The sequence below is a fragment of the Chelonia mydas genome, chromosome 23, assembly GCF_015237465.2.
Source record: "Chelonia mydas isolate rCheMyd1 chromosome 23, rCheMyd1.pri.v2, whole genome shotgun sequence".
NCBI classification, from domain to species: domain Eukaryota; kingdom Metazoa; phylum Chordata; order Testudines; family Cheloniidae; genus Chelonia; species Chelonia mydas.
The window spans coordinates 9588232-9602374 of NC_051263.2; the positions used below are offsets into that span (position 1 = coordinate 9588232).

A 14143-nucleotide genomic window follows, 5' to 3' on the forward strand; every position below is an offset into this window, starting at 1 on the left:
TAACTTGCAAGCGCCGCCCATGCTGGGGTAAGCGACTGGTCCTTTGGGAGTAACCTGCATATTACTGTGATCTTTGGAATAAGGGACCATCTATCACAGAGGTAAACTCATCCAGGCAGCAAGACAGCTTGAAGAACCCAAGGGGACTGTCTGTGACTCCCTGGTCAGGCTATATAATGCTTGGAGTTCACACTGGATACTTGGGTGGTGAAATGTAAGTCTAGAACTCACAGCCAGTTTGGGCCGTGTGCCCTGCTTCAAAAAACAGTCTGCCCTGAGCCACTGCAGGACCCCTTGCCAGTGTATATGTGACAGCAGGTGTGAGTGTAGAGCTGTGTGTGTGCACAAAGCTCTGTGTGTGGGTGGACACAGCTGTGTGTATCTGTGCATAGCTGAGTGTGAATTTGCATAGCTGAGCTCTGTGATTATGTGTGAGTAGCTGTGTATATGCGTGTAGCTGACTGGGGGGCTGGCATAGGGCTGTGTGTGTAGAACTACGCGTGCACCCAGCTGGCCGTGGAGGGTCTGGTGTGTGTGGGGGGGTCTATGTGTGTATGTGGCTCAGTGTGCGGGGGGGCCTTGGTGTGTGTGCATCGCCGCAACCCATTGCCTCCTGCAGGTTGGAGGGGAACTGCGTGCTGTGTGCCCTATCCCCCGCCCAGCGGGCTCTGTCGGCGAGGGACAGGGGGTGCAAGATCTGGGCCCCGGAGCACTGGGGAGGCTGGCGGCCTGTGGTCCCCCAGGAGAACCCCCAGCCCTGCCGGCCGGGACCGCCGCAGCCAAGGGCTGGGCTGCCCAACCGACCTCGGATCCGCGGCGCCAGCGCCCCAAGGCAGACGGAGGGGAGCCCCGGGCGGCGAGGAGCTGGGGGCAGGCTCGGGGAGCCGAGGCGTGTGTGGACGCGGAGCGGGAGCGGCAGGGGCGATGCAGGGCCTGGGGCAGGGGAGGGGCCAGGTCAATCCCGGGCGCCGCCGGGCCTGTGGGCTCCCTGCGGCCCCACCCTGCGGGGCAGTACCCCACGGCCGAGCCCTGGCGGGGCAGCGCTACGCCACCCGACGGGCGGGAGCCGGGGGGCGGGGAGCCAGGGCGCCCGGGCGCTCTCCCGGGGACGCACAGGCCCCGCCCCGAGCTGCCCCGCCCGTGGGGACGGGCCCAGGCCGCCCGAGGGGCCCCACTGCGGAGCCGCCCGCGCCGGGGCAGGAGCTGAAGCGCCTCAGGGCCGAGGCCAGCGGGGTCACCGCGGGGTCGGGGGTCACCACGTGGGGGTCATTGGGGGGGCGAGTCTGATGATGCTCCGCCTGGCCCCCCGCGCAGCCCCTCATTGGCAGCCCCCCGGTGACCTACGCCCTGACGTCATCCCTCTGTGGGCCTTCCCTCACCGCGTGGTGACGTCCCCATAGGGCGATGAAGTCACTCTACCGCGAGGCGGGGCTTCTCGCCCTCCCGGGCTCGGATTAGCCCCGCCCCCAGCTGCCCTCACCCAACATGGCCGCCCGCCTCGTTCGGGCCGTCTAACGGACTCCGTCTACCAGGCTGCCCCGCGCGGAGGCAGCCGGCCAATGGGCGCGGGCGGAGGGGGCAGGGCCCGCGCGCGGCCCGGTGGTTAGTGTGCGCGCGGTAAAGGTTGGGTGTCTCGCGCCGGCGGCCGTTGGGAGGCAGGAGCGGCCCCGCCCCCTCGCTCCCCCCGCGGGGCGGCTGCCCTCTCCCCCCCCCGGGAAGGGGCCCGGAGCACGAGGCGGCGAGGCGGGAGAACAGCCCCTCCCTTCCGCAGGTGAGATTGCAGGGGCCTAGAGGGAGGGGCGGCGCGGTGGGCGCTGTGTTTAAAGGGGCGGGGCCGCTCTTAAAGGGGCAGGCACGCGACGCCGATTTTGTGTCCGCTGGCCTGTGTCACGGGGCGGGGCGAAGGGCTCTTAAAGATGCGGGGCCGACCCGAAGCTGGGTGGGGCCCCGGGGCGGTTAAAGGGGCAGGCGGTGCTGCCGTTAAAGGGGAAGTCCCCGCTCCTCAATGGGGCGGTGCTGTCGGCCGCGGGGGGAGCGCGCCCCTTGTGTGCTGCCCTCGAGGCCGCGGGGGGAGGGCGCCTGCCGAGGAGCCGCCGGGGGCGGCTCTGTGAGTCTGCAGCGCGAGCCCCGCGAGGGGCCGGCGCGCCGCGAGGCCTGGCGGGCTTATTTGGGCGGAACTGTCACTCGAGAGCTTCCGCCCCAATAAATCCCTGAGTCTCTGAGCTGCCACCAGACTCCTCCTTGTTTTTGCCAGAGAAATGTAATGGGGGCTGTGTGACACGGGGGGGCCTTTACCCAGGGGGGCTGTGTGACATGGGGGGGGGCCTTGACACGGGGGGGGGGCCTTTACCCAGGGGGGCTGTGTGACACGGGGTGGGCCTTTACCCAGGGGGGCTGTGTGACACGGGGGGGCCTTTACCCAGGGGGGCTGTGTGACACGGGGGGCTGTGTGACATGGGGGGGGGCTGTGTAACACAGGGGGTGGCTGTACTCGTGAGGGGAGAACTACCTGGGGGGCTGTGTGGCTGGGGGGCTGTACTCATGGGGGAGGAGGCTGTACCCAGGGTGGCTGTGTAACACGGGAGGGAGGAGGCTGTACCCAGGGAGGCTGTATAACCAGAGAGGGCTGTACGTGGGGGGCGTGGGCTGTGTAACACTGAGAAGGTGGGGGGCAAATAGCTCTTCACACAAGCTCCCTGCATATTGCTGCAGCAAGGGGGCCCATGAGACGCTGAGCTGGAGTAGCTGGCGGATTGCAGGTGGAAGCAGAGAGGTTATTTTCTCTCTTTATGTGGCCCTGGTGGAACCACGGCTGGGATCCCCTGCCCAGTCCTGGTGCCCGCAATTGAAGAAGGATGTTGATGAATTGGAGAGGGGTCAGAGAAGAGCCATGAGAATGATTAAAGGGCTAGAAAAGCTGCCTCAGAGTGACAGACTCAAGGAGCTCAATCTATTTAGCTTAACAAGAGAAGGTTAAATGGTAACCTGATTACAATCTATAAGTACCTACATGGGAACCAATATTTAATAATGGGCTCTCAATTGAAAGGTAGAACATGAGCTAATGAATGGAAGTTGAAGCTGCACAAATTCAGGCTGGAAATAAGGTGTAAATTTATAATGGTGAAATTAATTAACCCTTAGAACAATTGACCAAGAACAATTGACCAAGGGTTGTGATGCATTCTCGATCGCTGACAATTTTTAAGTCCAGACTTGATGTTTCTCTAAAAGCTCTGCTCTAGGTCTTATTTTGGGGCAGGTCTCTGGCCTGTGCTATGCAGGAGGTCAGACTAGATGATCACAGTGGTCTTTTTTGGTCTTTGAATCTTATTAACAGCATGACAGAACAGTGGAGCATGAGTCAGGGCAGGAGGTGCCAGGCCCAGTGACAGGGACGAGTGGGGATGTGGTTCGGCTTTTTGACATCTAGCAAGTTTCCAGCCAAAATCCTGTTTGGATCTCAGAAATCACTGCTGGATTTGTTAACAGCCACCACATCCCAGACCAGAGGCCTTCAAGCATTTCAAGCCTGTGCTCCCAGGGATCTAGGCTGTCACCAACGCAGCACCAGGACACAGCTGGTACTCCCAAAGTGGGGTCAGCATCCACTCAGGTAACAGCAGGCTGTAATCAGTTGTATGGTAAGCAGGAGGGAGCCAGAGCAGTGGGTGAAGGACTGATTCCTTTACTAACCCTGCTTTGAAAGAATGCCGCAGAGAGTCCCAGCAACCAAGGGGTTAATGTGAACCATGAAGTTCATAATTCGAAGACAAATCCCCCCTTTGTATTCCAGAGTAAAGCTGGAGTCACCCCATGACTGCTGGGGGATCAGGATTCTGATCTGGAGTTACCCTGCCATCGCTGGCTGGCTCTGGGCGGCTGTGCGCTCTGAGTGACACTGGGCTCTGAGTGGCTGCAGATTCTGGCTTGGCCCTGGCTGCCAGTGTGCTCTGGGTAGGCGTGGGCTCTGGCTGGCAGTGAGCGACTGCGGGCTCTGGCCCGGTTGTTGGTGTTCTGCTGACCTGCCCCCTCTTTCCCTGCAGGCTTGGGTGAGATGGTGGGAGCTCAGCAGCTGGAGATGGCGGAGATGCAGCCAGCGCCAATGCCGCAGCCAGGCACCAGCGACCACCAGTATGAGTGTCTGGAGTGTGGCAAGGTGTTCAAGTGGTCATCGCGGCTGATTCACCACCAGCGCACGCACACGGGTGAGCGCCCCTACAAGTGCTCCGAGTGCCCCAAGGCCTTCAAGGGTTCGTCAGCCCTGCTCTACCACCAGCGCAGCCATACGGGCGAGCGCCCCTACAAGTGTGCTGACTGCGGCAAGGCCTTCAAACGGTCGTCGCTGCTGCAGATCCACCAGAGCGTGCACACGGGCCTGCGTGCCTTCAAGTGTGCTCTGTGCGGCATGGCCTTCAAGTGGTCATCTCACTACCAGTACCATGTGCGCCAGCACACAGGCGAGCGCCCCTACAAATGCACGCTGTGTGAGAAGGCCTTCAAGAACTCCTCCAGCCTGCGGCGCCACCGCAACATCCACACGGGCGAGCGCCCCTACGTCTGCGCCGCCTGCGGCAAGGCCTTCACCCAGTCCACCAACCTGCGGCAGCACCAGCGCATCCACACAGGCGAGCGACCCTACCAGTGCACCGAGTGCCCCAAGACCTTCACCCACTCCTCCAACCTGCTGTTGCACCAGCGCACCCATGCCGGGGGCCGGGCCCACAAGTGCCAGGCCTGCGGCAAGGCCTTCATCTCGGACGCCTACCTGCAGAAACACCTGCAGACACACGCGGTCAAGCCGCTGGCACCCTACGGCGAGGCGGAGCTGGCCTGCACACCGGCCAAGCTCTTCCTGGCTCCAGCCGAGCCAGTAGAAACGGTGGAGATGCTGTGGAAGTGTGGGGAATGCGAGCTGACCTTCCCCAGCGAGGAGCTGCTGCTGGGCCACCAGCAGAGCCACCTGACCCCTGCTGCACCCGCTGAGCCACCCATCCCGCCACTCTACTCCTGCGCTACCTGTGGCAAGACCTTCAAGAACGGCTCGGGCCTGGCACGCCACCAGCACAGCCATGTGGGCGAGCGCCCCTATAAGTGCTCCATCTGCGAGAAGACATTTGTGCAGCTCTCCAGTCTGCTGGGGCACCAGCGCAGCCACCCGGCCGAGCAGCAGCTCATCCAGGCTGAGGCCGAGGTCACCTGTCCCCAGACCACAGCCGAGCCGGTCCCACCCCCCGTGCCTCCCGAGGTGGCTGAGCGCCCCTACAAGTGCACCGAGTGCGGCAAGGCCTTCAAAGGCTCATCGGGGCTGCGCTACCACCTGCGCGACCACACCGGTGAGCGCCCCTACAAGTGCTCCGAGTGCGGCAAGGCCTTCAAGCGCTCCTCGCTGCTGTCCATCCACCAGCGTGTGCACACCGGCCTGCGCGCCTTCAAGTGTGCCGAGTGTGGCCTCACCTTCAAGTGGTCGTCGCATTACCAGTACCACCTGCGCCTGCACACGGGCGAGCGCCCCTATGGCTGTGCCGACTGCGGCAAGGCCTTCAAGAACACCTCGTGCCTGCGGCGGCACCGCCAGCTGCACACAGGCGAGCGCCCCTTCGCCTGCCTGGTGTGCGGCAAGGCCTTCACCCAGACCTCCAACCTGCGGCAGCACCAGCGCACCCACACGGGCGAGCGCCCCTACAGCTGCCAGGAGTGTGGCAAGAGCTTCACCCACTCCTCCAACTTGCAGCTCCACCAGCGCACGCACTCCAGCGAGCGCCCCTTCAAGTGCTCCATCTGTGCCAAGGGCTTCGTCATGGCCTCCTACCTGCAGCGCCACCTGCGCACCCATGCTGCCGAGACCAAGGGGGAGGGCCCGGCCCCAGGCCTTCCTGCCCCACCTGCCACCCAGGAGGTGCACATTGTGCCCAACCTGCAGGCCACTCTCAACCTGGAGGTGGGCACCGCCCCCAGTGCCCCCAACTCGCAGACCTTCCTGCTGGTGCAGACGGCTCAGGGACTGCAGCTCATCCCCAGTGTCCAGCAGAGCCCCCAGAAGCTGCTGCTTCTGCCCAGCACGCAGCTGGTGCCCACGCAGCAGAAAGTGCCCATCCTCCAGAACACCCCCAATTTCACACTGGTGCCCAGCAGCCCTGTGGCCCCAAGCAATCCTGCCCCGCGCCAGCAGAGCAAGGCTAGGAAGCCGGCAGCACCTGGCAACCCCCAGAACATTATCCTGGTGCCGGGAGGTGGGCCGGCGCTGCCCAGTGTGCAGATCCAGGCGATGCCAGGCACACAGCGGGCACCAGTCCTCCCGGCTGGACAGAACATCATCGTGCTGCAGAACATGGCTGATCAGGCCCCTGCAGAGGTGTCTGGTGTCCGGATCCAGGCTCAGCCTCAGGAGGTGGCTAGCATCCAGCTGCAGGCCCTGCCACCACCCCCTGCTGAGGCATCCAGCATGCAGGCTCTGCCTCAGCCCCCGGAACTGGGCAGCATGCAGCTGCAAACTCTGCCGCAGCCTCCCCCAGCAGGGGGTGAGGAGCAGCCCCTGCCCTGCTCCTCAGCCCTTCCGGACACTGTGGGTTCCGGGCCAGAGGTGCCAGGCCTGCAGGAGAGCCAGGACCTGCTGGTGGTGCAGAGCGGGCCAGGGGAGGAGCTGCTGGGGTCGGGTGGCGAGGTAGGTGTGCATCTGGAGACACTGCAGACAGAGGAGGGGGTGCAGAGCGTGCTGGTGCTGCGTGGCGCTGACGGTGAGCAGACCCGACTCTGTGTGCAGGAGGTGGAGAACCTGCAGGAACTGCCCCCGGACAGTGGGGTGGGGGCCCTGGCACCATCCTCAGGGCAGAAGCTCTTCATCATCCGCAGCGCGCCCGGTGAGCAGACCCTGCAAGTCCTGGAGAATGTGGGCTCTGGCAATGGCGTGGGGCGAGGGGGGCCAGCTGGTGGGCAGCCCTCCACCACCAGCACCCAGATGGTACAGTTGCTGCCAAGCCCAGTGCCACCCCCACAGGAACTTTCCTCCATCCAGATTGTGCAAACGGTGCCCAGCGTGCAGCTGGTTCACACCTTCTGAGCACCTTTCCACAGACGCCAGCCAGAGGGTGTGCAGCTTGGGTTGGCATCGCAGGATCTGCCAGAGCTCTTGCTCCCTGTCGGCGTCCCCCACCCCCATTGTCCTGCCCAGGCAGCATGGAGACAGCGGGATGCCCCCACATGATGACCAGCATGGGCAGAAAGCTGTGGGACTTATGCAGGCAGCTTAACTCTGCTTTTCCCTCGCTATCTTGGCTACAGCCTTCTGGGATGCAGGGCTGGTGTCTGTGCTGCAGTCAGAGCCATGCTGGCATTAACTGTGCTGGGACAGGATTGCCCAGCAGCACTGTGATCTAGGAGGGGCAGGACCTGGCACAAAAGGAGCCCTTTGCCCACCCCTTGGCGGGGTCAGTGTGGTGAGCTGAGCAGGGCCCTCATCCATTGCCATTCCTGACACTCCTCCATGTCAGGCCTAAGGGCGGTGACAGATACTCCTGCCTATTAAAGAAGAGGTGTGGGAGCCAGGATTCCTGGGTTCCGTCCCTGGCTCTGGGAGGGGAGTGGGGTCTAATGGTTAAAGTGTATGTGGGGAGGGCAGGAGGGGGAATGGTTTGGGAGCTAGGACTCCTGGGTTCTGTTGGGGGCTGGGTGACCCTGAGCAAGTCCCTCCCTGGCTGTGGCGTTTTCACTGCTGTGGGTGGGGGCTAGCACTCAGGGTGCATGAATGAAAGTTGGGAGTTCTGCAATCACCAGGTGAGGGGAGCAGCTGGCACTTGTCACTCTGCAGGGGTGGGGTGTTCCCCATGACTCTGGCAGGCAGAAGACTGGCATGAGAGCAACTGCCACCTCCTGTATCCCTGTCCTGGCAACCAGGTAATACCTGCTTCCTGAAGCCCTGGCCTATTCCCCCAATGCCCAGATGGCCTCCTCTGTAGGCAGAACACCCCCAGTCTCTTCCAGAGCCCACTGTGTATGATGGCACCTGGCGCTGCCCCAGGGGGTGTGGTTCCTTCAGCCTAGAAGGCAAATAAATGACTGCTTCAAAAGCGCCTCTATCTGGTTTGTTCAGTGCATGGGGGGGACACAGCCTCACGTCCACTCCCATCTCACTAGGGCTGAGCCGGCAGGTACCACACAGGGCTGCATGAGAACTGGGCCCAGCTGGTAGATGGTGCCCTCCTGCTGCCACCACAGCTGCAGCCCCTGTGCCGAACCTAGCTGTGGCTGGTGCGTGCCTGCGGGCTCAGCCCGGCAGCTGTGGATGCATGAAACAGATCAGTATGTGCTCAGACACAGAGATGGGTCCCTGTGCTGGAGCAGCTGGGGGAGAGGGACCCGGGGACCTGCCAAGCTTGAGGAGTGTTCATCAGATAATTCTAGTGCTGGGGGCTGCGGGGCTTTGCCACAGGAAAGCAGCAATCAGTGCTGGTCCCAATGCCCCAGGATGGTGCTTGGGGGCCTGTACTGCAGAGAGTGGGGTGGGGCTCAGCAAGGGCCCCTTTGCCCCCCATATCCTGCACTGTACATTTGACCCCTGAATACGTGTTGGGTGGGTCCTGCCTGTCAGGTCACTAGGTCCATCTTGGCTTGTCCCCTTGCTCAGTGGTCACCAGGTCTGGCCTGGCTCACTGGGTCCAGCTCAGCTCAGTCATTGGGTCTGGCTCAGCTTGTCCGTTCACTTGGTCACCGGCTCTGGCTTGGCTCACACACTAGGTCCGACTTGCTTCGCTCATTGGTTGCTAGATCTGGCGTCACCTGCACACCGGGTCAGTGGATCCAGACTGGCTCGCCCTCTAACTCATTGGTCACCAGGTCCCCCTGGGTCCAGCTTGGCTCACCCCCTCGCTCAATAGCCACCAGGTCCGGCTTGGCTTGCCAGCCCGATCACGGGGTCTGGCTCGTCCCGCCCCCTCACTCACTGGTCAGTGGATCGGGGTCGGCCCACCTGCTGGGTCACTGAGTACAGCTCAGTTTGCTCCCTTCCCTCCTGGGTCACAGTCTGGCTCAGCCTGCCCCAGGGCGCATCCATCCACAGAGACCCAGGCTGGCCTCTGGCTGGCTGGCGGCAGTTTGTGGGGAGGCCTCTGGAGCAGGCTGGCCAGGGCCGCTGGCCTGGTCATGGCTGCAGATCAGGCAAGCGGTGGGGGCAGTCCTGGCATCTTGTCCCAACATGCAGGCAAGCATGGTAGGAACCTGGCTCTGGGGGGGGCCATTGCAAGAGCCCTCATAGCAGTGCCATGGGTAGGGGCCATGTCCCTCCCACCCCCAGGGATTGGTGCCCGTTTGGTGAGTGCCCCAGGAGGAGCCCCCATCCTTGCACACACCCCACTGTCCTCCTGCAGGACCCGGCCTCAGCCTCCTCGCGCCCCCTCACTGCGAGGTAGGCCCTATGCGGCCCGCTGGGCCGCACTTGCTGCCTTAGCAACGGTTGCTAGGTAGTGCCAGGGCGGGTGGGGGAAGAGTCGGAGGCGTGAGCTGTGGCGCATGCGTACTGGGCAGGAGGAGCGAGGCCGCCGGTGGCTGCGCACTGGGCTGGGGTGAGAGGCTCTGAGACCGTGGAGCAGGTCCATTGCTCACAGCGGCGGGGGTGGCGGGTTGTGGGAGGTTCCATTCTTCATTGTGGGCTGCCGGGGAGCTCCATCGCCTGTGCTGCAGGGGTCGCATTTTCTGGGGAGGAGGACTGTACCATTCTGTTCTTGGGGGGAGGAGGTGGTTGCAGGGGCGGGCAGTCCCATTTCTTTAATGGGGGAGGGGGGCAGTCCCATTCCCTTTAATGGGGGGAGGGGCCGTGGGGGCAGGGGTGGGCAGTCCCTTTCCCTTTCATGGGGGGAGGGGCATATCTCCATTATCTCCCTGTGAGGGGGCTACTCTGCCTCTGGCGGGGCAGCAGCAGGAGAGCAAAGATCTCATCAGTGGTGAGAGCTGCTTCTGCCCCACCTTGTCTCTCTGACCCCTCTGCCACCTGGGCCATGGGGCCCTTTCCCCTCTAGGGGGTGCTGGCTCCCACCTGGCCCCAGGGTGGGGAATGGCTGGCTGAGGGGGGCAGGGAATGGGACGTGGGGCCTTTCCCCTCTAGGGGGCTCCAGCTCCCACCCAGCCCCAGGGCAGGGAATAGCTGGCTCAGGGGGTGGAGAATGGGACGTGGGGCCTTTCCCCTCTAGGGGGCTTCAGCTCCCACCCAGCCCCAGGGCAGGGAATAGCTGGCTCAGGGGGTGGAGAATGGCCTTTCCCCTCTAGGGGGTGCTCTCTCTGCTCCTGCCTGGGAACACCCTGTGGATTCAGCCCCCTGGGCCTGCCCAGCTCTTCTCCGTGCTGCAGTCGCTGAATGACTCTAGTGCAGTGATGGGTGGCGCTGGCCTGGGGGCAGAGCTGGCTCAGCAGGGCCTGCTCTCAGTGCTGGGGGAGTGAGCCATTCGGAGCCTCACCAGGTCTGCAAGGGGAAAGAGAAAGCCCCAGCTCTCAGCCTTGTCTCCTGCCTTGCAGGTGCTCTCACTCCTGCCAGACGAGATGCCCATGCTGGACCCTAGCCAGCTCTCCATCCATGAGATGCAGGAAGATGAGGAGCAGATGGTCCTGGAGCTGCTAAAGGTCTGGGGAGGGGCCAGTCAGTGCCAGTCTGTCCAGCCTTGGAGCTGTCTGTCTGTCCGACCGTTCAAGCTCTAACGCTTTGCCTGCCTTTAGCACCTGCCCTGTGGGGATCTCAAAGCTAGTTAATGATCCTGCATGTCCCCCCGCCCCTAGCTCGGGGTGGGCAAACATTTTGGCCTGAGGGCCACATCTGGGTAGGGAAATTGCATGCAGGGCCATGAACGTAGGGCTGGGGTGGGGGTTAGGGTGCAGGAGGGAGTGCTGAGTGTGGGAGGGGGTGTGGTGTTAAGGGGCTCAGGGCAAGGGGTTGGGGCAGAGGAGGGGTGCAGGGTGTACGAGGGGGCTCAGGGAAGGGGGTTGGGGTGCAGGAGGGGTGCACAGTGCAGGAGGGGGTTCAGGGCAGTGGTGCAGGGAAGGGTGTGGAGTGCGGGAGGGGGTTCAGGGTAGGAGGGAGGGGTGCAGGGTGTGGCAGGGGACTCAGGGCAGGGGGTTGGGGTGCAGGAGGGGTACGGGGTGCGGCAGGGGGCTCGGGGTAGGAGCTTGGGGTGCACGGTACGGCAGGGGGTTGGGGTGCAGGCAGGGGGCTCAGAGCAGGGATTTGGGGTGTGGGGTGCAGGAGGAGTTCGGGCTGCAGGCTCTGGCCCGGTGCCTCTTACCTGGAGCAGCTCCAGGGTGGCAGCGGCACGCACTGGGGCCAGGGTAGGCTCCCTGCCTGCTGCCCTGGCCCCAGCCCCTGCGCCGCTCCGGGAAGCGGCTGGCACCACATCCCTGCGACCCCTGGGGGAGCGGGGGCAGAGGGCTCCATGTGGTGCCCTTGCCTGTGGGTACCTCCCTCGAAGCTCCTGTTGGCTGCGGTTCCCCGTTCCTGGCCAGTGGGAGCTGCGGGGGAGGTACCCACGGGCAAGGGCAGGGCGCGGAGCCCTCTGTCCCCCCTCCCCTAGGGGCCGCAGGGATGTGGTGCCGGCCGCTTCCCGGAGTGGCGCAGGGCCCAAAGTGCCATGGAGCTGGCAATCCTGCAGGCCGGATTGACAGCCCTAAGGGGCCGGTTTTGGCCCGCGGGCCGTAGTTTGCCCACCCCTGACCTAGCTTGTTGCAGCAGGTCAGTGAGAATACCATTATTCATGGAGGAAACTGAGCGTATGTCTACGCTACCCGCAGGGTCGGCGGGCAGCGATTGATCCAGCGGGGGTCGATTTATCGTGTCTAGTCTAGACGCGATAAATCGACCCCCGAGCGCTCTCCCCTCGACTCCTGTACTCCAGCTCCGCGAGAGGCGCAGGCAGAGTCGACGGGGGAGCGGCAGCAGTCGGCTCACTGCAGTGAAGACACCACGGTAAGTCGATCTAAGTTCGTCGACTTCAGCTATGTCATTCACATCGCTGAAGTTGCGTAACTTAGATCGATCCCCCCCTAGTGTAGACCAGACCTGAGGCGCAGAGAGCTGTGGCAACTGACCCTTGAAGTCACACAGGGTCAGTGCAAGACCTGCTCTTGACCTGCCATTTCCTGCTGTGAGCACTAGACCCTGCTGGCCTGCAAGGTACAGAGCTAGAACCCTGCTCCTTTCCCTCTACCCCTGGTCTTTGTGCTCTGTGTGCAGTACCTGTGAGAAATGCATGGGATTGAGGCACTGTGTCGCACCCTGCACTGCCCTCGATGCCATCCCCTGTGGCTGTGCTGCCCTTTCAGGTGGGGTGACATCCCTCAGGGAAAGCTGCTGCCCGGGGCGAACCCGACATCACAGCCTGACCCTACGTTGCACTCTCTCCCTCCCCCCAACCTCCCTGCTTGTCCTGCCTGTGCTGTCCTTGTGCCAGGCCCTGCTGACATGCCCTTTCCCCCCAGGATGGGTTCAAGGACACGGAGAACCGGCTGATCCTGTATGTCCTGACACGGCCCGTGGTGCTGCTGCTCCTCGCTGTGGTGAGCAGCGGCCTCCGCTTCCTGCTCAACTCCTTTGTAGCGGCGCTGCTGGGGCCCGTGCTCCTCACCATCCTGGCCCTCAAGCTGCTGCTGCGGCGCTCGCCGGACCTTGGTGGCCTGGGCGCGTACTACCGCTCGGGGCAGCGTGGGCTCTGGGTGGCGGTGTACGGCGGCGACGACGTGTGTGGCTGCGTGGCGCTGCAGCCCCACCCGCAGGGGGCGACCCGCACAGCCGAGCTGAGGCGCTTGGCCGTCAGCCGCTGGTACCGTCGCTCCGGCGTGGGGCGCCGCCTGCTGGCCTTCCTGGAGGCCCAGGCCCGGGCGCAGGGCTACGAGCGCATGGTGCTCTACGCTGCCGTGGTCACCAAGGCTGCCATCAGCCTCTTTGAGAGCAGCGGCTACCGCCCCACCGGCGGGCGCAGCTGGCTGGGCTACACCATCCTGCAGGAGTTCAGCAAGGAGCTCTAGCAGCCCCTCCCTCCCCCCTGCTCTGCTGGGTCGGGGGAGCGGCTTGCAGAGAGCAATTCCGGCCAAGGGCTGGCGGGCCGTATCTATCCTCATGCCCAGGAGTCCCTCTGCTCCATGGATGCCACCGAGGGACACAGGGCAGCGATGGCCGGGATGTGGGATTTAGGGCGTGACAGCCCCGGCCTTCACTCCCAGGACAGCAGTGCCACCTTGTCCTGGACTGGAAACCACCTGTTCTGGATGAGTCCCTTGCTGGAGCTTCAGCAGGACAAGACCAGCCGGACCTGATTGTGACTGGGGGGGGGGGGAGGGAGGAGAGTTAGCTCAGTGGTTTGCGCATTGGCCTGCTAAACCCAGGCTTTTGAGTTCAATCCTTGAGGGGGCCATTTAGGGATCGGGGGGAAAATTGGGGATTGGTCCTGCTTTGAGCAGGGGGTTGGACTAGATGACCTCCTGAGGTCCCTTCCAACCCTGATATTCTATGATAGAAGATCACAGACCCGATTGTGACTGTGACTGCGACTGCTGGGGGGGGATAGATCACAGCCCCAATTGTGACTGTGGTGGGTGGGGATCACAGGCTCTATGGTGACTGCTCTGGGGAAAGGAATATAGGGTGGGCGACCCTGACATGGAGCGGAGCAAAAGGGAACTTGAGCTTGGAGACTGGGGATGTCCTGCCCTTGGGGTGGAGGTGCAGGCGTTGCCTCAGGGGTGGGTGGGACCCCAACATTAGAGCAGGGCTGTGGAGGAGTGTCTCTCTCCTGCCCCAGAGTGGGCTCTCCCCAGCACCAGCTTGGCTGTGTGATGGAGTCATTTGGCCATGGTTTGCCATGGGCAAATTCCCAGGCCTGGGCCTGGCTGAGGATCGCATTGCTGCAGCCAGGAGAATGGGGACTCTGGAGCTGTCAGTTGCCCCCGCAGTCTGGCAGCTGCTGTCCAAGCACCCAGAGCTCACACTGCCCCACCCGGGGCCATGGGACCTTGCTGCAGTCACGCAGGCTGCCAGCTGTCACTGGGTACATATATGTTCGAGCATGTGTGTGAATAAATCTTGCCATTGTAGATACAGCAGCTCCATCTATCTCCCACCCCCACGGGCCTGAGGCAGCTCCCCAGGCAGAGGCCAGCCAGCAGAAACACA

At 63.3% G+C, this 14143-nt stretch overlaps 2 protein-coding genes across 9 annotated transcripts; both read left to right on the plus strand.

Moving 5' to 3' along the window:
* Positions 1–1458: 1458 nt before the first annotated feature.
* ZNF628 (zinc finger protein 628) lies at positions 1459–8066 on the plus strand. 6 transcript variants are annotated; one of them, XM_043534841.1, is made up of 3 exons: positions 1459–1771; positions 3341–3616; positions 4047–8066. In XM_043534841.1, exon 3 carries the CDS (start codon positions 4058–4060, stop codon positions 7058–7060), a length of 3003 nt encoding a protein of 1000 aa, XP_043390776.1. In that variant the 5' UTR covers positions 1459–1771; positions 3341–3616; positions 4047–4057; the 3' UTR covers positions 7061–8066. The 6 variants fall into 6 exon arrangements, with proteins under 6 accessions (XP_043390776.1, XP_037740507.1, XP_037740508.1 ...); XM_037884580.2 differs by lacking the exon at positions 1459–1771 and adding an exon at positions 1945–2107; XM_043534840.1 differs by lacking the exon at positions 1459–1771 and adding an exon at positions 2157–2260.
* A 1412-nt stretch (positions 8067–9478) lies between these two features.
* On the plus strand, positions 9479–14066 carry NAT14 (N-acetyltransferase 14 (putative)). Of its 3 annotated transcripts, none has more exons than XM_027825918.3 (3): positions 9479–9557; positions 10504–10608; positions 12454–14066. In XM_027825918.3, exons 2-3 carry the CDS (start codon positions 10528–10530, stop codon positions 12997–12999), a joined length of 627 nt encoding a protein of 208 aa, XP_027681719.2. In that variant the 5' UTR covers positions 9479–9557; positions 10504–10527; the 3' UTR covers positions 13000–14066. The 3 variants fall into 3 exon arrangements, with proteins under 3 accessions (XP_027681719.2, XP_037740524.1, XP_037740523.1); XM_037884596.2 differs by lacking the exon at positions 9479–9557 and adding an exon at positions 9565–9584; XM_037884595.2 differs by lacking the exon at positions 9479–9557 and adding an exon at positions 9859–9935.
* The last annotated feature ends 77 nt before the right edge of the window (positions 14067–14143 follow it).